At 31.7% G+C, this 22,494-nt stretch overlaps 1 protein-coding gene across 4 annotated transcripts; it reads right to left on the reverse strand.

Moving 5' to 3' along the window:
- Nucleotides 1-1,666: 1,666 nt before the first annotated feature.
- On the reverse strand, nt 1,667-22,470 carry LOC127737394 (uncharacterized). 4 transcript variants are annotated; one of them, XM_052248042.1, is made up of 9 exons: nt 22,316-22,470; nt 20,678-20,722; nt 13,051-13,129; nt 9,505-9,591; nt 8,045-9,012; nt 6,755-6,856; nt 6,276-6,358; nt 3,149-3,206; nt 1,667-2,035 (listed from the first exon to the last, which is right to left on the reverse strand). In XM_052248042.1, the coding sequence occupies exons 2-9, from the start codon at nt 20,711-20,713 to the stop codon at nt 2,030-2,032; spliced, it is 1,419 nt and encodes a 472-aa protein (XP_052104002.1). In that variant the 5' UTR covers nt 20,714-20,722; nt 22,316-22,470; the 3' UTR covers nt 1,667-2,029. The 4 variants fall into 4 exon arrangements, with proteins under 4 accessions (XP_052104002.1, XP_052104001.1, XP_052104003.1 ...); XM_052248041.1 differs by having other exon boundaries at nt 22,308-22,470; XM_052248043.1 differs by lacking the exon at nt 22,316-22,470 and adding an exon at nt 22,245-22,304.
- Between the last annotated feature and the right edge of the window lie 24 nt (nt 22,471-22,494).

The following is a 22,494-nucleotide window of genomic DNA, read 5'->3' on the forward strand; positions in this document are numbered from 1 at the left end:
GTATCACATACCAATAGGCTGAATATATACACTTGGTCATTTGGCATTATGTATCACAAACCAATAGATTGAGTACACCTGGTTATTTTGCACACTGTCTCAACTACTAGTAGATTGAATTCACCTGTAGATTTGGCACAATGTAGCACATACCAATATATTGAGTTTACCTGGTCGTTTTGCACAATTTATCACATGCCAATAGGTTGAGTACACCTTGTGATTTGGCATAATGTATCACATGTCAATATATGGAGTACACCGGGTAATGTGGCATAATGTATCACATACCAATAGATTGAGTTCACTGGTGATTTAGCACAATGTATCACATGCCAATAGATTGAGTACACCTTGTGATTTAGCACAATGTATCACATACCAATATATTGAGTTCACCTGGTCATTTTGCACAATGTAGCACATGCCTATAGATTGAGTTCACTTGGTAATTTGGTACAATGTAGCACATGCCAATAGGTGATTACGCCTTGTAATTTGCACAATGTATCACATGCCTATAGATTGAGTTCACTTATGATTTGGTACAATGTAGCACATGCCAATAGATTGAGTACACCTTGTGATTTGAAACACTGTATCACAAACCAATATATTAAATACACCTTGTGATTTGAAACACTGTATCACAAACCAATAGATTAAGTACACCTGGTGATTTGACACACTGTATCACAAACCAATAGATTAAGTACACCTGGTGATTTGGCACACTGTATCACAAACCAATAGATTGAGTACACCTTGTGATTTGGCACAATGTAGCACATATTATAATAGTAAGTTATCTGGTAGAATGACACACTGCAGGGCAAAGTAATAGACTATATTAGCATATAACTTTTAATACTTGCTATTTGAAAATGTTAACCTGGTTCAAATAGCCATTCTACCCAACATTTCGTTATATTCTTACTAACAGTAATCTGAGATTGCTCTGATGTCTGAGAGCCTTTTCAGTTTTTGCGGGGGCTTTGGCAGGACATACCAATAGATCACATACATATTGATATTTGGCACACTGTATCATATGAGCTGTGTCGGATTGAAATCGACCTTATGCAAGTGCACATATACATGTACATGTATAAGACTTTGATTGATTTTGGAACATTCAATTACGTAATGAAAGATGATATTTGGTTCTTATAACAACCCAATTTTCAAACAGCAACAGCCTTGCATAGAGATTTGTTCAATCCGAGATAGGATAACAGATGTATTGATATTCATTTGCATAAGGTCGATTTCTATCCGAGGCAGCTCATATATAAAAAAATGAGTTAACCTGAAAATGATTGATGCAAGAGTCTTCAATGGCAAAATGTTTCTCATGAAGGTGCTAGTACATTGCTCAATACTATATGGCTACCCTCTGTGTTTTTGGTTAACTTTTGTAACTTGCTTGTCGTCTCAATGTTACTTTAATCTCATATCTTCTTTATTCATTCTGCTATATATCCTACCATTTCAATAGCTTTTCACCCTGTTGAAGTTGCCCCCCTCCTCCCCCAGTAATTATAAATTCTATTGGTACATGCATTACATATGTATGTCATACCCATTATGCATATGCAGGGTATGTTATCTTTAATATTGCAAAATTATTGGCATTAATATAAAGACTACTCTCTTTGCATGACATAATAAAAATAATCTATTAGCAGTTCTTGAATCACGAGGAGTCTTTATTTGAAACATATTCCAACAACAAATATTAGATCACAACAACACATTTCATATTCCTACAATAAGGTTTGAAAAAACCAGGCCCTTGACACTTAAATGTGCCTAGTTAACATGCTATGAAAAGTTTACACAGTAATCGGTAGGTGAACAGTTGTATTTATATATACATGAATTATATTGAACCCAATTATACAGCATCTCTTCATTCACTAACTGAATATGTCATTTCTGAAAAATCATCTTTTTTAAGCAGCAAACCAGAGTCATCGTAGAAACACCCATGGTAGATTCTTCTGTTTTCTCAACTTACAAACCATTATCATTTCTAGACAGTATCAATATAAAAAGATATAACATTTTAGAGAAAAAAAGGTCTAATATTCAATAAAATTCTCTACAATTGTTTTATAATATAACTATTAATTTACCAGAAACTGGGTGTAATATAAAGGCAGCTTTATTATATTTGCCATAGACTGTTTTTGTTTTACCAATTTTATCTTTATTTAAGTACATTATAACCTGCATAGCCGAGACCAATTTTATCTTTATTTAAGTACATTGTAACCTGCATAGCCGAGACCAATTTTATCTTTATTTAAGTACATTATAACCTGCATAGCCGAGACCAATTTTATCTTTATTTAAGTACATTATAACCTGCATAGCCGAGACCAATTTTATCTTTATTTAAGTACATTATAACCTGCATAGCCGAGACCAATTTTATCTTTATTTAAGTACATTATAACCTGCATAGCCGAGACTAATCACAAATATGAGTAGAGCATGTCCAAGAAACAGTCAAAAATAGATTCTACAATTTTTACACAATTTATGAAAAATATTAATAAATATTAATTCTAAATTAAAATTACGGATGTGCAAATTGTAACAAACAAATTACCACACTTTATGCTATATTGTAGTTTTAAAGGATTAGCAGCTCAGTAAGCCAGTAAGTTGCATAGATAAAATTCTGTTTATTTTGGTAGATATTGTCCATTGTTTGAAGGAGTTTGTAGATGTCTAACAATATTTTAATCATGTAATTGAATCACTTTCCTGTTATACCATTTTATTTGATTTCGGAAAAAATAGCAGCTATACAGGGTTTTTTAGATTTTTTTAATAACCTAAAAAATAATATATATGTTTCCTTCAGTTAAGCAGAAACCATGCTGACATCATTTTTAAAAAGAAACTATAAAGAAAAAATAGTGGCTATGTCTAATACATGTATATATGGCCTAGTGATTTCAAACATATTTTTTTCTCTCTTAAATTTGGTGTGCTGATGACAATAAAAAGATCACACTTGACCTTTTGGTCAGTTGAACTGAAAATAAAAATTTATTGCATTTAAAATGAATTTTATGATTCTTCCTTTACAACAATTTTTTTTTTTTTTTATATAATTGTATAAAGAGATAAATACCATAGGTATGAAGTCTTCAATCAACTCCACAGAAAGAACTGATAAATCAAGCATATGTCTGAAAAGAGAACAATATGTAACAGTATATTATTCAGTTGTTGACACTTTCAATTTCAAAACTTGCATTACAATCTGCATACAAAAACTAAATAAACATAAGGATAAAAAAAACCCAACCTATATATTACCATGAAAGTTACAAAACCATACAATCTTTGGTCTGTTTTAAACACCACTAACACCAAGTCATGAATTTGCATAAGGAATTAAAATAAACATCCAACCCAAACAAACAACAAGAAATGATTGTAACAGGATGCTGTTACGAAGTCTCCCAAACGAAGCTCCCATAATTCGTAATTCCCAGGGTCGCCTGACATTGGGCAAAGTCCAGTGAACATTGGTTTGGTCCAGTAAAGTTATATGCATTAGTGATGCCTGGGGACTAACCCTGTATATCATTCAAATCATCTTGGCATGACAAACCAGAATATATATGGTTTAAGGGTGGGGATCTCGACCATTTACAAGATATTAGAACTTTCTCAAATGGCAGGGGGTTGGGTTGACCCCTGGGGACTAACCCTGTATATCATTCAAACCATCTTAGCATGACAAACCAGAATATATATGGTTTAGGGGTGGGGATCTTGACCACTTACAAGATATTAGAACTTTCTTAAATGGCATGGGGTGGGGGGTGACCCCTGAGGACTGACCCTGTATTTCATTTCATGTGCTTTATCATGACAAACCAGAATATATATGGTTTAGAGGTGGGGATCTTGACCATTTACAAGATATAAGAACTTTCTCAAATGGCAGGGGGTCGGGATGACCCCTGGGGACTAACCCTGTATATCGTTCAAACCATCTTAGCATGACAAACCAGAATATATATGGTTTAGGGGTGGGGATCTTGACCACTTACAAGATATTAGAACTTTCTTAAATGGCAAAGGGTGGGGGTGACCCCTGGGGACTAACCCTGTATTTCATTTGATTTGCTTTATCATGACAAACCAGAATATATCTGGTTTAGGGGTGGGGATCTCGACCATTTACAAGATATTAGAACTTTCTCAAATGACAGGGGGTCGGGATGACCCCTGGGGACTAACCCTGTATATTATTCAAACCATCTTAGCATGACAAACCAGATTATATATGGTTTAGGGGTGGGGATCTTGACCACTTACAAGATATAAGAACTTTCTTAAATGGCATGGGATGGGGGTGACCCCTGGGGACTAGCCCTGTATTTCATTTCATGTGCTTTATCATGACAAACCAGAATATATATGGTTTAGGGGTGGGGATCTCGAACATTTACAAGATATTAGAACTTTCTCAAATGGCAGGGGGTCGGGATGACCCCTAGGGACTAACACTGTATATCATTCAAACCATCTTAGCATGACAAACCAGAATATATATGGTTTAGGGGGTGGGGATCTCGACCATTTACAAGATACTAGAACTTTCTCAAATGGCAGGGGGTCGGGATGACCCCTGGGGACTAACCCTGTATATCATTCAAACCATCTTAGCATGACAAACCAGAATATATATGGTTTAGGGGTGGGGATCTTGACCACTTACAAGGTATTAGAACTTTCTTAAATGACAGGGGGTGGGGATGACCCCTGGGGACTAACCCTGTATTTCATTTAATGGGTTTTATCATTTAGAATTTTTTCAATTAAAAAGATTGTGTCTATCACAAACGGTTTTCAATTTATAATTATTTGAAAATTTAAAAAAATAAAATCCCATAGGGTTCTATAGTAAAACCCTCTATTCTTTTTGCCCCTCAAAGTACCCCTTTATAAACCCCATTGCACAAACAAAACCCTGATTGCACCACTAGACATGTTAGTCTAACATATTGTGAAACCCTAAGTTAATCTGACAAGCGGTTTTGGAGAACGGGTGCGGACAAGTTCAAATTTAAAAGCGGCGGAAGAGGAAGAAGAAGAAGAATAATAATAATAATAACTGAGCAAAAACAATAAGTCTTCCCAAACTTCGTTTGGGAGACTTAAAAATTGCAATAAATTGGTGGAAATAATTATTTAAGGGTAATGACTCCAAAAATTAGTCTGTTATGTCAATTATTTGAAGATTTATCTATCACAAGTAGTTCTTATCAAACTGACTTAAGCAGAAAACTTAACATTGAAAATTGCTAATTAATTCAAAGTCACTGGAGTATGACCTAGGGGAGGGCCTCAAAATAGTCGCCAAACTGATATGTACCGATAGTAATGCAACTTCATAGTAAATATCAATGATTTATCACAAGTAGTTCCTATCAAAATAACTTAAGCAGAAAACTTAACATTGAAAATTGCTAATTTAATTCAAAGTCGCTGGACCATGACCTAGGGGGAGGGCATCAAAATAGTCGTCAAACTGATATGTACAGATTGTAATGCAACTTCATAGTAAATATCAATGATCTATCACAAGTAGTTACTATCAAAATAACTTAAGCAGAACACTTAACAATTGTTGATGCTGGAGCCGTCAGTGACAGTTAAAAAATTTTTGATCAATGACATTAATATTTATAAGACAGACATTATGTTTTTATTTTAGGTATGTATCATATATACCTTACCTATCATATTTGTTTTTATTTTAGGTATGTATACCTTACCTATCATATTTGTTTTTATTTTAGGTATGTATACCTTACCTATCATATTTGTTTTTGTTTTAGGTATGTATACCTTACCTATCATATTTGTTTTATTTTAGGTATGTATACCTTACCTATCATATTTGTTTTTATTTTAGGTATGTATACCTTACCTATCATATTTGTTTTTATTTTAGGTATGTATACCTTACCTATCATATTTGTTTTTGTTTTAGGTATGTATACCTTACCTATCATATTTGTTTTATTTTAGGTATGTATACCTTACCTATCATATTTGTTTTTATTTTAGGTATGTATACCTTACCTATCATATTTGTTTTTATTTTAGGTATGTATACCTTACCTATCATATTTGTTTTTGTTTTAGGTATGTATACCTTACCTATCATATTTGTTTTTATTTTAGGTATGTATACCTTACCTATCATATTTGTTTTAATTTAGGTATGTATACCTTACCTATCATATTTGTTTTTGAACTTCAAGGCATTCCTAGAATCCATGTATACAACAAATGCTGATTGTCCTGCTCTCTTAAAATCCTACAACAATAATAAAATTATACACTTATAAATAAGAATTAAAAGACATCCTTGGGTAAGGGCATTAAAAAACAATAATGTAAGGAGCAAATGAATGCTATCATATGTGCAAAATAGAATACATTATTCTATCTCAATTTATAAAAAATATATAATTTTTTATGCAAAATATATATAACTGTTCTTTAAAATACCTGATGAAATACATTTTACAGGAAACATAGATCCATGACAACTTTTTGATGAGTCAGGCTTATAGTTTGGTTAAATATGGATAGATATTTGTTTCAGAGGAATAGATATTTAGCATATTATCACATAACTTTATATATACAAACTATGATATGAGACATTGATCATATTGAATGGCTGTTTTGTTTTACAATCACATCATACCTGAAAAGGTCCGGCACACCCACATAATGCCTTGATTGTATTATCTGATGTAGATAAAGATAAGTTATCTATCCTCACAGTTCTTCTTGTATCTTCTCTATTCTGTAATCAGTACAGACACAAAATGGAATCAAAATTGAAGACATAGAATATTATGGAAATTAGAAATATTAAAAAAAATTGATTGTCAAGGAATACCAAATTAATTTAAACAATGGTTAATAAAAGGTAAAAATCTGTTGCTTCAAGCATTTCGTTTATGTTTTTATGTCAAGAATAATAAAAATGTCTCTTTTGTTGATCTTGTATTGCTGATCATTTATTCTGTTTACAGTTTCTATCGATTTTCTTTCGTTTTTTTACCCTTAAAACAAAAAAAATGTCATTTGAGGGCAATCACTCCTTTGCAATTCTGCTACAGATTTTGGCAAAATTTGTATATCTGTCTTGCTGATCCTTTTTGCTATTGAAAGTGTCTTTCTATTTTTTATAATTTTCAAGATAATAGGCAAGCACATAAAATTGGTAAACATTTTCATGAAAGAGCAAGAACTCCAATGAGGAGTCTATTGTTAATTTCTGCACTGTTGATTTATTTGTAGATCTTGTCTTACTGATCGTTTTTGCTTCTAAAGGGTCTTTCGGTCTATTATAATTTTCAAGATAATAGGCAAAAACACTTAAAATTGTTATTAAAGAGCAATAACTCCAATAAGAAGTCGACTGATGATTTCAACCACATGTCTTATTAGTAGATCTTGTCTTGCTGATCATATTTTCTATTTAAAGTACCTATATATCTATTATAGTTTTCAAGACAATAGGCAAAAATGCAAAAATTGGAAAAAAATCATCAATAAAGGGCAATAACTTCAATAAATTGCGTTTACTAACGATTTTGGTCATACTGACTTATTTGTAGATCTTGTCTTGCTGACCATTTTTTCTTTTTAAAGTATCTATACATTTATTATAGTTTTCAAGATAATAGGCAAAAATGCAAAAATTGGAAAAAAATCGTCAATAAAGGGCAATAACTTCAAAAAATTATGTCGACTAACGATTTTGGTCATACTGACTTATTTTTAGATCTTGTCTTGTTGATTATTTTTGCTATTTTTAAAAAGTTTCTATCTACAAACACAAAAAAATGGTCTGTCTATCCTATCAAAGTATCACAGTCACTTTAATAGAAAGAGATAGGGGATAATACAGTCCTTTTTCCTAGGGGATAATACAGTCCTTTTTCTTAGAAAAAATAGTGTTCAACCTACAATATAGTTTACTTACAGTTCTGCTCTTAAATTGTAGACCAGATGCAACATATGCATTGTTTTGATAGGGTTCTATTTCCACTGTCCTCCTGTTTTTCTTAAGTACAACTGCTCTCTCTCCTTCCTGTTTGTTTTTCATCATATTATTGGTACATATCTGAGATTCTAATACTTCATGTGCAGATCTTTCTCCAAAAGCAGCTTCCTCTTCTGAAGTTAAGTCAATCATATTACTTGTCTGTGATTCTAGAGTAATGTGTGCAGATCTTTCTCTAAAAGCAGCTTCCTCCTCTGAATTTAGGTCAATCATGACTGTTTCTTGAGATAAAATTTTGCCATTTGCATTTCGTTTTGTTCTTACAACTTTCTTCATTCTTTTTAACTTAACTTCCTTATTTGTAATAGTTTTGTAAGCTTGTAAATTGATTAATTTATTACTTTTTTCTGGTTCCTTTATTTGTCTCTGCTTTCTTATCTCTTCAATTACCTCTACAGCAGTACGTGTGTCCTCCCATTCTTCGCCCATTGTGTCTGCATTGTCCAAATTATTATTTGGATCAACATCTGGCTGCCAACAAATCTGACTGTTATACAAATCTGCTCCTGGTTGCATATTCATAAATTGCTGTTGCTTTCTATTAGTTTTTAAAATCTTATTGGAATTACAACCACCATCAATGTCTTTCCTTGTAACATTTTCATCTTTCTTTGTTTCCTGGGAGATGATTTCAATAAAGTTCTCTCCCCTTTCATTATTCGCATCTTTGAGAACTTGAACTGCTGAGTTATCAGCATCTTCCATAACTCCTTGACTTTCATTAGGAAATGTTACTTTAAAAGACTTTAAAACAGTGACTGGTCCACTGCCCTGTACTTCCATAGTCTGACCTTGTCGTAATTTCCGTCTAGTCATTGCTGTATTAACTACTTGTTTTTTTCCTCTCTGATTATTTTGTAAGTTGTGGTAATGTCCTTTATTATTATCTGACAAAAGCGAATTATAACTTATCAATAAACTTCTCATACATTGCATTCACAATTACATATTTCACTATCTAAGAAAATTGTGTGGCGGATAACACCATGATACATGTACAGAACTTGGTGAAACTGATATTGATGTTGGATATTTTTTAATCTATACAGTGTTTTAGATGAATTTTTGTATAGACAACTCTCTACTGATGAAGATTATGTTGACTGAGTCTTTTAGTTATTTTTGCCATTAGCTTGCGGTCTCATCGACAGGAGGGCAATTGAAAAAATATGTTAATAGAAAAAAGGGGGTCCATTCCCAAGAAAGTGGGGGATGGAGAGAAGGTCATGGTTCTCTCCTGGCACTCCGGATTCCTCCATCAATAAAAACTGGATGACATGAAATAACCAGTGCTGAAATTAAGTGGCCTTAAATACCAAAAATCAATTAATTCATGAAAATTTCACAATACACATTCAGAGCTAAAACATTTTACAAACCATTTATTTTTATATTCATAAATGTTTTCAAATAGACACTTTTTACATTTCCATTTTCTGCAAAGCCTTTCCTCATGTGTGGTGACCCTAAAGAAATATATATCATAATAATATTAAAAAAATAAACATTTTGTACTTTTCATTCTAATTTTTAGCATTGTGTGCAAAGGTAGTTTCAATAGATCATCGAAATGCCATTTTGTATAATAGGACTTCAATTAAATCATTTCAGTAAAATTTCTATTCTCACAAAAGAAATAAGTGCTCAAGAACACATCCATCAGTTTCAGGATAATAACCATCACATTATTTTTGGACATGTCTTCCTAAAATATGACATTTTACATCCTGTTGATACTTATATTTTGGCATAGCAAAGTGACGTTTTACTAGACTGTTCATAACATCTTTACACTAAATCTATTGGATGTTACTGATTGATATTCAATCTTGGATACATGAGTTTTTAGCTCACCTGGCCTACAAGTTTGTGTTTTTTTTTTTGTCAGGCAACAAACATGGCTGCCATGGCTTAACTAGAACATAAGTGTAAAATGCAGTAATTGTCTTATATCTTTAAAACTATAATAGATAGAAAAAAATCTAACATGGCTAATTAATGCTCAGAATGTCAAGATCTACCTACTTCCTATTTCACCAAAATTATCAGATGACTTAATGAGAACTTTTGTCTGTAAATGATGACTTTTGAATAATCTTCGTGTATTTACCTATTATCTTGGAAACTATAATAGATAGGTAGAAACAGCAAACATAATCAACAAATACAAGATCAACAAAAATGCCATTATAACCGAATCCATTGTATGACTCCTTAAGAAGTTAAAACCTATTCAACAATTTTTGACAAATGAATGTGTCCCTTGTAAACTTTTTTTCAAAGAAATGTCTTCTCTGAGTTATCTAGTTTCAAACTTGAAATGAATGATCCTTAGAGTATTTAGTATAAAGTTTGTGTTTTTTATTCTGGTCAGTCAACAAACATGGTTGTAATGGCTAACAAGATTGCTATGCCGTAGCGAAATGTATCCCAAGCTGTATAGATGAGGAATTAAATTGTGTGTCACAATGTGTCATAATGGTACAATAGTCAAAATAAGTTTTATAATTCCCATAAAATTGGTCAAATCAAATTGATGGTATACTATGGTCAACTATACACCATGGCAAACAATCCTACCAAGTATGAGAGCTTTCAGTGAAATGGTCTCAGAGGAGATGCATTCACAAGAAATTATTATAACAGTATTAAAAAATAATGGTCAAAACCCAATAACTCCTGTAAAAATTGTCAAATTAAACAGCACATTCAACAGAATATGATGACAAATGATCCTACCAAGTATAAAATAACATCACAGGTTATGGGAGGGTTGTGCTCCAGCAAATATTCTTAACCCCCTCAACATTTTGTATGTGCCTGTCCAAAGTCACGAGCCTGTATTTCAGTGGTTGCCTTTTGTTGATCTATTTCTGACTATTTCATATTTTTTTTCGTTTGTTGTTTTGACATAAATCAGGTGGTTGACTTTCTCATATGAATTGTTTTACAATTTGTCATGTCTTTTATAGCTTGCTATGCGATATGGGTTTTTCTCATTGCTGAAGCCATAAGGTGACCCATAGTTGCTAGCATCTACATCATTTGGTCTCTGGTGGATAGTTGTCTCATAGGCAATCATACCACATCTCCTTATTCTATATTGATAGAGATGTTTTATAATAAATAATCAAATATTTAAGTATATAAATAACACAGAGCTGAGATGGTGATAGAGCAGATTGTTACCCAGATTAAAACTAGAGGCTCTCAAGAGCCTGTGTCGCTCACCTGTATTTACTGATGCTTTAGAAATCATGTAAAATAAGGTTAAAATCATAATTAATAGTATTAGATATTAGATATTATAATGATATCTAAGATAATAACAAAAAACTGCAAAATTTTTGTAAAATTACTAACCCAGGGGCAGCAACCCAACAACGGGTTGTCGGATTCGTCTGAAAATTTCAGGGCAGATAAATCTAAATCTGATGAACATTTTTGCCACCTGTCAGATTTGCTCTAAATACTTTAGTTTCAGAGATATAAACCAAAAACTGCATTTTACCCCTATGTTCTATTTTTAACCAAGTCGGCCATGATGGTTGGAAGGCGGGGTCATCGCACAAATTTTTTAAACTAGATACCCTAATAATGATTATGGCCAAGTATGGTTAAATTTGTCTCAGTAGTTTCAGAGAAGAAGATTTTTGTAAAAGATTACAAAAATTTACGAAAAATTGTAAAAAATTGACTATTAAGGGCAATAACTCCTAAAGGGGTCGACTGACAATTTTCGTCATGACAACTTATTTGTAGATCTTACTTTGCTGAACATTATTGCTGTTTACAGTTTATCTCTATCTATAATAATATTCAAGATAATAACCAAAAACTGCAAAATTTTCTTAAAATTACCAATTTAGTGACAGCAACCCAACAACAGGTTCTCCGATTCATCTGAAAATTTCAGGGCAGATAGATCTTGACCTGATAAACAATTTTACCCCATGTCAGATTTGCTCTTAATGCTTTGGTTTCAGAGATATAAGCCAAAATCGACATTTTACCCCTATGTTCTATTTTTAGCCATGGCGGCCATCTTGGTTGGTTGACCTGATCACCGGACACATTTTTTAAACAAGATACCCCAATGATGATTGTGACCAAGTTTGGTTAAATTTGACCCAGTAGTTTCAGAGGAGAAGATTTTTGTAAAAGTTAACAGACGACGCCGGACGACGACGACGACGGACGACGGACTCAAAGTGATGAGAAAAGCTCACTTGGCCCTTCGGGCCAGGTGAGCTAAAAAGGCAAAGCCATTAGGGTGACAAGGTTTTTTCTAGGGGTAACAATCTGCTCTATCACCCTCTCAGCTTTGTGTTATTTAATCTATCATACTGAATGTTCTGTTGTCTTTTAAAAATTAAATTGAATTAAACTATGACTTCATGTACATTACAAACATCTGTATTTAATAAAGCACACACATGATTAAGGGTCTCCATGAAGGGTAAAAGATGGGATAGAGTAGAATGTCTCCCTTGTATTACACCATATACTTTTAAAGTAGTCAAAATATAAAGCATATATGTCAGTTTACATGTACAGTAATTGAGTAATTGTCACAGATTTTTATAAGATTTTGAATTCAACTGTGATATGTTAAACATAAAACAAAAAACCAAACAAAAATATGGCGTTTATCTCTTTTATCTTCTGAGACACTATCAGATGAATTCTATTAATTAGATGTACATTTGTAAAGAAAGCATGTAAAATTGGTGAAAAACTTTCTTCAAATTATCTTTAAAGCATCATTGAATCTCCAAAACCAATCCACTGATTTTTCTTAAAATTGAAAAAAAAACAAAAAAGAAAAGGAGAGGTAAAAGAAATAAAAGAACAAAAAATTGGGAAGGAGGTCTGTACAAATACTTCCAAGTTAATCTAAAAATAGATTGATGTTTAATACATACCAGCATTAAGTATAGCACCAGAAACTACTCCCATGCACACCACACCTGCATTTGGGTATCTATCATTGTATATCTCAACCTTAAAAAACATTTAACTGTAAACAACTGACATGATGAAATTCAGTATATTTGAAGGAACCAAAACAGTAAAATAAAATGTATGTAACACAAAATAATATAATGAAACAAAACACCAAAGAAGACTAATAGAAGTAATGAGGATAGATGTAAATGAGGAACGATCAAATATAGCAAAGGCAGAAAATTTGTGGTTGTTCATCTTGAGAGTCAGGCTCTGAGAGTCTGTCTAGTGATCAAGAGTCAGTTAAGATTCTAAAGCTTTATCTTCATCATTAAACTGCTAAAACAATTCATGACATAGTGATAATTTTGAAAGTTGTTTACATCTGAATATAATTACCAGAAATAGAGAAGCAAAGAGAAAAAATATAACAAAAAAAAATCCCAAAGCCAAACAAAATAAAAGAAACAACAAAAACTATAAAAGTGAAAGAGCAGCTTACAATTAAGCATAATAATTACAAATAGAAACTTTCTTTAATAGCCAAAAGCAATTGAAAATTTTTTTTTATGAAAGCGATATACCCTGCAAACATATTAAATATCACAACTACAAAAAAATGGTCACAATCAACACTTCGGTATATATTCGAGGGGCCTCATGGGGGGGTCTCATCACGATTCACGAGTTGATTTTTTTGTCAATCACGATTCACAGAAAATAAATTTCCGTGATCACGGATCACGAAAATATAAAAATAAATAAATCTGTAGAAAAACGGATCACGATAGCGAAAATGTGCCGATCACGAAGAACGAAAATAACCCATCAGGCCCCTCATATTCGTATACCACTGTGTCATATAGCATGTATAGTGTAATTTAGAAAGATATCCTATATATATCAGTCAGGGATAATACTTATACAAGTCATTTTTATTTACTGGAAGATGAAAGTAATTATATACTTGTATAAGTAAATTTGTAACATTTATATTTTTCTTTTCAAGGTTTGAATAATCTCCCCTTAATCTTCTCCAAAAATTTACTTATACATGTATAAGTAAAAATATTTTACAACCCCTGAAATTCTCAAGTTTTGGGAGGTAAAAACATGCCTGAAACAAATTTTCTCTTGTTTGATAATATCTTTTAATTAGAGGTTAACCTTTCATCTCACTATTTTAACAAAGAAATCAATTGCGCAAAGATGTTAAGTATAGCTGCGCATGGCCTTCAAAAATTGCTCCCTGGAGGCTTGTAAATGAGCAGTATTTTTCTACATAAGAAAATGCCTGTACCACTATAGTCAGGAATATGACAGTTGTTATCCATTCGTTTGATGTGTTTGAGCTTTTGATTTTGCCATTTGATTAGGGACTTTCCTTTTTGAATTTTCCTCGGAGTTCAGTATTTTTGTGATTTTACTTTTTTAAAGATAACAGACAAATGAGATTTTCATTGTCCATGAAATTATACTTATATGATTAGTAAAGACATCTGAAAAAGACAGACAATTAAGCACTCTATTAGAAAGTTAAGTCAAGAGAAATTCAAGAAAAGATGAAAATATAACTTTTTTCACTTCTATAAGTAAAAAGAATTTGATTGTCTAAGGGATATAAATATACCATTCAAATATGTTACCTGTACCAGTAAATAAAATACACTTATATAAGTATTACCCCTGACTGTATATGATTCTCATCACATTTAACTGAAATGGTTTCAGAAGGGAAGCTTTGTAACGGTGCAATCCCTCAAGTTTCTAATGTTGCTAACTGTTAATACCTGTTAACTCAAATTTGACTGTTATATATCAATGGCAATTAATTTTTATAGACTCAGGAGCTTGACAAGTTGATGTATTATATATATAATGGTAGACATTTGTCTATAATTGAAGACTGATATATCTTCACCTCCAGACGTATTTTGGTTTTATGTCCTTGAGTTGCTGTCTGATTCACATAAACCTGACATCCCTTTATATTCATATTCATCATCTAAACTAGGCAAAATTTAACTGAAATTTGGCATATCTTTATCTCAGAAAGATTAATACAAATATAAGAGCTAGGTTTCCAGAAGTCTGAATTATTCACCGATCAAATTTACCCCTTAATTACTCAAGAGAAGACAACTTCTGAAAAGTTAAGCTGCAAATGACTGTTTTCTATTGGGCAGGATTCAGCTTTGTGAACAAGTACAACTGATTCAACTGAATCAAGTTAGGCTCTCTGGTTGACAGCAATTTGCCATTGGAGGTCACGCAAACAAAAATCAATCAATCTCTATAGATGTGAATAAAAGTTCAATATTTTACACATCCTATGTATTATTTTTATTATACTGGAAATCACAGTGCAGTCGAACCTTGAAAAGTCGAAAAATGGAAGGACTTGACATAACTATTCGACTCATCCAAGGTTCGAATTATCTGAGGTCTTTGGTTCATCGTGTTGTACCATTTCTATATTGTACCTTGTGTTGTCTGCCTGATATGTAATGGCAGAACACATATTTAATATCCTAATCCATATGCAAATTGATAGTACATGCAGTAAATAATTTATTTCATAAAAAAACGAGACAGAATAGACAGTTCACATCTGATGTTTACAAAGATAAGGAAATATAAAATACTATAAAAGTATTTGTGAAACGAAACAAATCATTTCAAATGTATATTTTTTTTAACTTTCTTAACAGCTGCTACCTGCTGAGGTCGAGCCTTAGTCTTTTAACAAAATAAGAGTATTTACCTCTCAAGTAATTGTAATAAAAATCTTTTTTCATGTTTCCCATTTTTTGCAATCAAAGTCAAATAACTCAGAAAAAACAAAAATGAAAATGCAAATAATGATGATTGTGTTAAATAGAATGAGTTCCAGTAGAGTTCACACTGGTTATACTGTACGGAAAACATATACATAATTATACTACACATGATACAGCACAAGCAAAAGTATAGAGCAAAGCATTACCACACAGAATTATATACCAATGTTAGTGGATCATACTTATCATGCTTGAATATAATCTAAAAATAAAAAAATTCAAATAACAGGAAGCACTTATTTTACTGGTGATCGTGAATGTAAAATTCCTGATAACTAACTTGGAAAAACAAAATATTAATTTACTATAAAAAATGATCCATATTATATTTCATCTGATTAAAACATTCAAAACAGTAATTGGAATTATTTTTAAAAATTAGTAATTCAAACAAGGTTTATTCTAGGCACATAAATTTAATCAGGTAAGGTAAAGACAATAAAAGTCACCATGTGGCAATTGTCATGTAAAAAGTTAATGGCAATTAAAAGCACCATGTGGTCATACTCAGGTAAAGTGTCTAATAAGGGCAATCAATTTAGTCACTATGTGGTCATAATCAGGTAAAGTGATAAATCCAACTAAAGTCACCATGTGGTCATGATAAAGTGAAGTGATAAAGGCGATTAAAGTCACTATGTGGTCATGATCAGGAAAAGTGATAGAGATGATTAAAGTCACCATATGGTCATGATCAAATGAAGTGATAAAGGTGATAAAGTCACCATGTGGTCATGATCAGGTAAAGTGATAAAGGTGATTAAAGTCACCATGTGGTTATCATCAAATAAAGAGATAAAGTCCATTAAGGTCATCATTTGGTCACGATCAGATCAACTGATGTGATTAATATTCACATGTAGAAGTTCTAGTGTGGTTGATTATTTTATTGGTTCATTTGAATTGTTAAATCATGTTGTAAATATGAATGTAGATACTTTTTCATCTCTTTACTCAGATGTACATTGTCCATTGACACTTTTGTTAACCTTAAAAATTGCATGAGCATAATTTTGATGTAATTGAAACTGCAAACATTGATGTAAGAACTGGCAGTGAAAACAAAAAGTTAAAAAAATTGGATAGTGAAAAAAAAACAACAGTTCATCAGAACATTGATGGAAATAAGATTGCAGAATTAGAAAATGAATTAATTCTTTTGCAGTCAAATGTTATGTCGCAAAATTCTGTAAATAAGTTGTCCGAACATATAAACCAAATACTTTTGGAATCAGTCGACGATGTCCCAGTTTCGCAAGTACCAAACCAGTTCAATGAAATTTTAAATAGTACCATAACAGAAAAAGAAATATTTACTTGTATTAAACATTTAAACAATGGAAAAACATGTGGAGATGAAAAAATTAATAACAAATATATTAAAAGTACATGCCATATTTTTATGCCTATTTATGTTCAGTTTTTTAATATTGTTTTCGATTCAGGTAAAACTCCAGAAGCATGGTTAGTTGGTAACATTATTCCTTTCTTTAAAAATAAAGGTGATACAAAAAATCCATAAAATTATAGACCTATCACAATTCTTAGCTGCATGGGAAAGCTATTAACTTCAGTTCTGAATTCAAGACTTTCCACTTTTTTGGAAAATTACTTTTTGTTAAATGAAAATCAATCAGGATTTAGAAAAGGCTATTCGACCATAGATAGTATTTTTGTTTTACATTTTCTTTTTGAACTATTGAAGATGCGAAAGAAAAAACTTTTTTGTGCCTTTATAGACTTCGCAAAAGCTTTTGACACAGTCTAGTGATCTGGTTTATGGCATAAACTTCTGGAGAATTTTATCAGTGGAAAAATGTATGATACCATTGTAAATATGTACAGTAACATTAAATCTAGAATTTTTAATGGCAGTGTATTTTCAGAGTATTTTCCTTGTAACGTAGGTGTACGTCAAGGCGAAAGTCTCTCACCTTTATCATTTTCTTTGTATATAAACGATCTTGAACATTTTTTACAAGACAGTATCCGATGATATAGAAATTGAGCTAGACTATTATTTAAAGTTGTTTCTGATTCTGTACGCAGATGACACAGCTCTACTGGCAGAGTCAAAAAATGACTTACAAAAGCAGCTTGACTCTTTGTATAACTATTGTGAACTTTGGAAATTGAAAGTTAATGTAAATAAAATCAAAATTGTCATTTTTTCAAAAGGTAGACTGTTATCAAATATAGAATTCAAATATAATAATACTGCTTTAGAAATTGTAAATAAGTTTAAGTACCTTGGTGTCATTATTTCTAGAACATAAAGTTTGTCGAAAGCAAAAAAGGAACAAACAGAAAAAGCAATCCACGCCATGTACCATGTTATCCGCAAAGGTCGAAAACATAATTTATCTATAGAATGCCAACTCGATCTTTTTGATAAAATCTTCAAGCCTATTCTTTTGTACGGATGTGAAGTTTGGGGAGTAGGCAATAATTCTGTTATTGAAAGGGTCCACCTTAAATTCTGTAAAATTTTGTTGAATGCAAAGGAGTCAATGCCAGATTTCATGATCTATGGAGAATTTGGTAGATATCCTTTAGAAATTAATATCAAATTGCGGGTTTTAAATTACTGGTCGAAACTTCTGTTAGGAAAGCAAGAAAAACTTCCTGTTATTTTGTATAATTATGCATATAAAAAGTATGGGATAAATATTCCATGGCTTAATAATATCAAATCTATTCTAGATAGTTGTGGATTGTCATATGTTTGGAATGCACAGTATTTTGTCAGTAATACATGGTTATATCACAATGTTAAAGTTAGTTTTTTAGAACAATTTAAACAAAATTGGCACTCAATCTTAATAGAATCTTGAAAAGCTATTAATTATCGTCTATTCAAAGACAATGCTGAGAGGGAAAACTATTTCAAGATCCTAGATGATAAAAATATTATAACTTTTTGTAGATTCAGGATCCTCAGTCAAAAACTTCCTATCGAAACTTGGAGGTGGAAAAATGTACCTAGAGAAAATCGATATTGTAAACTTTGCAATTCAGGAAATATTGGGGATGAACTTCACTATATTTCTAAATGTTCGAAATTTAATGATGAAAGAGAAAAATGTTTGAAACCTTATTATCGAAACAGACTAAACATATTGAAATTTCATGATTTAATGAATACTAGAAACATCAGTATGCTGAACGCTTTGTGCAAATTTATCAGACTGATTAACAAACGGTTGGACTCTTAGGGGTAACATTGTTTAATAACGTTTATATCCTATTGTATACATACATAATGTGTTTTTATATAAGCTGGAATTTTTTTTTTTTAATAGTTGTAGATCATACATTTGTATTAATTCTGACTATTTGTTATATCATTAATGTTTATAATATCTCTGTACCATTGATTTTGGTTTATGAGAATAAAGATATATATCGTAAAACAAGGTAAAGAGATAAAGGTGATTCTAGTTGTCATGTGATCATGATCAGGTGAAGTGATAAAGGTAATTAAAGTCAACATGTGAAGTGATAAATGTGATTAAAGTCAACATGTAGTCATGATCAGGTGAAGTGATAAAGGCGATTAAAGTCACCGTGTGGTTATCATCAAGTAAAGCAATAAAGTCCATTAAGGTTATCATGAGGTCATGATCAGATTATTTGATAAAAGCAATTGAAGTCACCATGTGGTCATGATCAGGTAAAGTGATAAAGGTGATTAAAGCTGTCATGTAGTCAGAATCAGGTAAGGTGAAGAAGGTGATTTATGTCAACATGTGGTCGGTCAGTGGTTCTGGGCCCCAAGTTCTTCTGTTTTCTTCACCAATAAAATCTGGCTGCCATGATATGACAGAGACTAATAGTCCTGAAAGTGGTTTTAAACACCAACAACCAATCAATCCAAAATCCCAGTTATACCAACCATGCTAACTAGCTACTGCATGGTGTATTAACTTAAATTCAAATTTAATAAAGAATAATCAAGAACAGAAATTGTTCATTGGAATCAACTATCCATAAGCAGAAAAAAATTAGCAAAATCACGTATCAAATGCAAAAATATAGTTGAGGTTGTATTGAAAATTATACTTGAACAGTAAGTCAAAAATTGTATTCTTCAAAATGCAGCTGTAACCATAATAGCCAAATGATATTTTTAAAATACATGCTGTCCACTATGAAATGTGATTTAAAATTTTGTCATAAATGATCGCTGTTATTGTGCATCTATATAAATAGGAATATCCTGTCAATTGAAGGTACCATCATTGGTACTGGTTAATCAGAATTAGGTATTATGAATACATGAGCATGGTTAGAAAATCAATAACCTGATAATGCATATAAATCTATATTTTTTCACCAAAAATTATCTGTTGTATGACGTTCTTAATATTAATAATTTAACCATACTAATTATATATGTTACAATATTGACAAGTCTAAATTGAAAACAACGTTCAAACCTATGATTGTGTTGGATAAAAACCGCAATTTTTATACGTGTGCATGCAAAATAAATTTCTTGGTAGAGGGGTCTAAATACAGCACAAACAACATTTTCCAGCGGACCAAATGAGTGAAAAAGTATATTTTAACAAAACGCATTTGACAGCAGCAGGTAAAACAACTGATGTTCTTAAACCCGATATTGATATAGTTATTTACAGGCCAAAATACATATATTGTATTATTGAGGACAATATAGACTTTAGAAGTGAAATCAAACATTCTGTTATCATTGTGCCAATTAATTTCTAGTCCACAGAATTTAACAATTGAAATACATTACCATCTTTGCCAGTGACTTCCAAGCTTGGAGTGCCATTCTTTCAAACTGCAAAACAAATATAACGACTAACTGATAATTATCAACTAATTATTGATTAATGACATATTTTACAAGTTAAAAAGAATCCACTAACACTTTCGTTATTTATTCAGATTAATCTTTCAATTTTCTTTAAAAAGTGACATCTGATTATAACCTAATCCATTTCAAGTGATGAAGCTACTAATTGACACAATAACACATTTGCATGAAAAAATAAACAGACCCCACAAACATTCAATAGTCAAAGGTAACACTGAAGACAAAGACCAGAGTGGGTTAGACAAAAGAGTGAGTGTTAGATAAAGGAGAGAGAGAAAGAAAATAGGCATTACAGAGATAATGCATGTGTGTGTGTGTGTATATGTGTGTGTGTGTGCATATGTGTGTATGGTCATCAATCAGGGGACCTATTGAAATAAGTGATTTTTAAATCACTTATTTAAGTAGCAAATTCGAAGTTTTGTCACAAATTGTGATTTTGTAGTTTTACCAAAATATTAAACACATAGGTTTAGATAAGATCTTTTCATTAGTAAAATTGAAAAATGAACTTTTTGCTTCTTTTAAGCAGCAAGGTTTATGCCTTTGATGCAATCATTTAGCTGCAAATTCTATTTTAGTTGAAAAAAATGCTATAAAAATGGCTTTACATAATGAACTGATACTTTCTTCACAGATTTTTCCCAGAAGTGGGAGTATTTTTCCTGTAAAATTCAAGGTTTCATCTTATAGATTATGTAATAAAATTCTACTGTTTGTGATCAAAATTTCAGTTCGGGGAGGGGGGGGTGGGGGAGGGTGTTGAAATTAGTGGGGGTTATTAAAATAATGATACTTAAAGAAGTGATATTTTGAAAGAAAATTGAGGTATGATACTTAAACAAGTGATTTTTATGTCATTATCCTAGATTTAGTACAAGGTCATCACCTGACATGACCCGGTCATCCTACCAACACAGATGTTGGTTCTGATAATTTTAGCAACATAATTAGTCCCTGGATCATTAGTATTCTATATTTAAAGCTACAATAAAATTAAATCACTTAGTCTAGTGATTAATTTGTACTACTTAAATAGGTGATTATTAAAGAAAGACAACTCTTACTTCCAACCTTTATGGACATAATGTTGCTTGAATCAGTGATTTAGAAATTCACCCATTTAAGTAAGTCCCCTGACTGGTCATGATCAGCTAACTTTTATACTTTTTATAAATATTTTACTGTAACTTTTGTTATCCAAGTATTTCTTAAATGTAAAACCATATATTGAACATGAAGAGTGTTTTCTACATTTGCTACATCTTAAAACATTCTAAAATTGCATTGTTTTGCATCTGTACAAACCACAAACACAAATTATCAAGAATGTGTAACTACCAAACACTATATAAATAATTTGTCATGATTAATCCATCATTTTGCCTATGAAAAAGTTCCATAAAGGAAGGAAACTGGTCAGGCTGAGAACCATCACCAGACATTTCTTATATTGTGTGTTTTGGCATATATATAATTTACCTACTTTTTATGTGATGTTACAGGGACAAAGTCCCTGGATGTTAGTTTTGCGGGAACTTACACTTACACAGTTACAGTGTAAATACGTCTATTTTTGGCAGGTGGTCTGAGGATGTCAGGAATGCTCTTTAGAATAACTGTTCATAAGATTTATGCATTATGTTTAGTTTGCAGGGGGTTCAATAACAATATCTATAGATATCAATATGTCCCAGTGTATGCAGGTTTCAAAACGAAAGTGAAAGTAGCCTCGA

The sequence above is a fragment of the Mytilus californianus genome, unplaced genomic scaffold (genome assembly GCF_021869535.1).
Source record: "Mytilus californianus isolate M0D057914Y unplaced genomic scaffold, xbMytCali1.0.p SCAF_4, whole genome shotgun sequence".
Taxonomy (NCBI): domain Eukaryota; kingdom Metazoa; phylum Mollusca; class Bivalvia; order Mytilida; family Mytilidae; genus Mytilus; species Mytilus californianus.

Bases quoted from the DNA above. Each gene is read 5' to 3' on its own strand.
- LOC127737394 (XM_052248042.1), bottom strand. From the start codon at position 20,713: ATGGCACTCCAAGCTTGGAAGTCACTGGCAAAGATG. The intron at 13,130-20,677 runs GTAATGTATTTC...ATGTTTTTTAAG, and splicing joins GGAAGTCACTGGCAAAGATG to GTTGAGATATACAATGATAG. The intron at 6,857-8,044 runs GTAAGTAAACTA...TACTGATTACAG, and splicing joins TACAATTTAAGAGCAGAACT to AATAGAGAAGATACAAGAAG.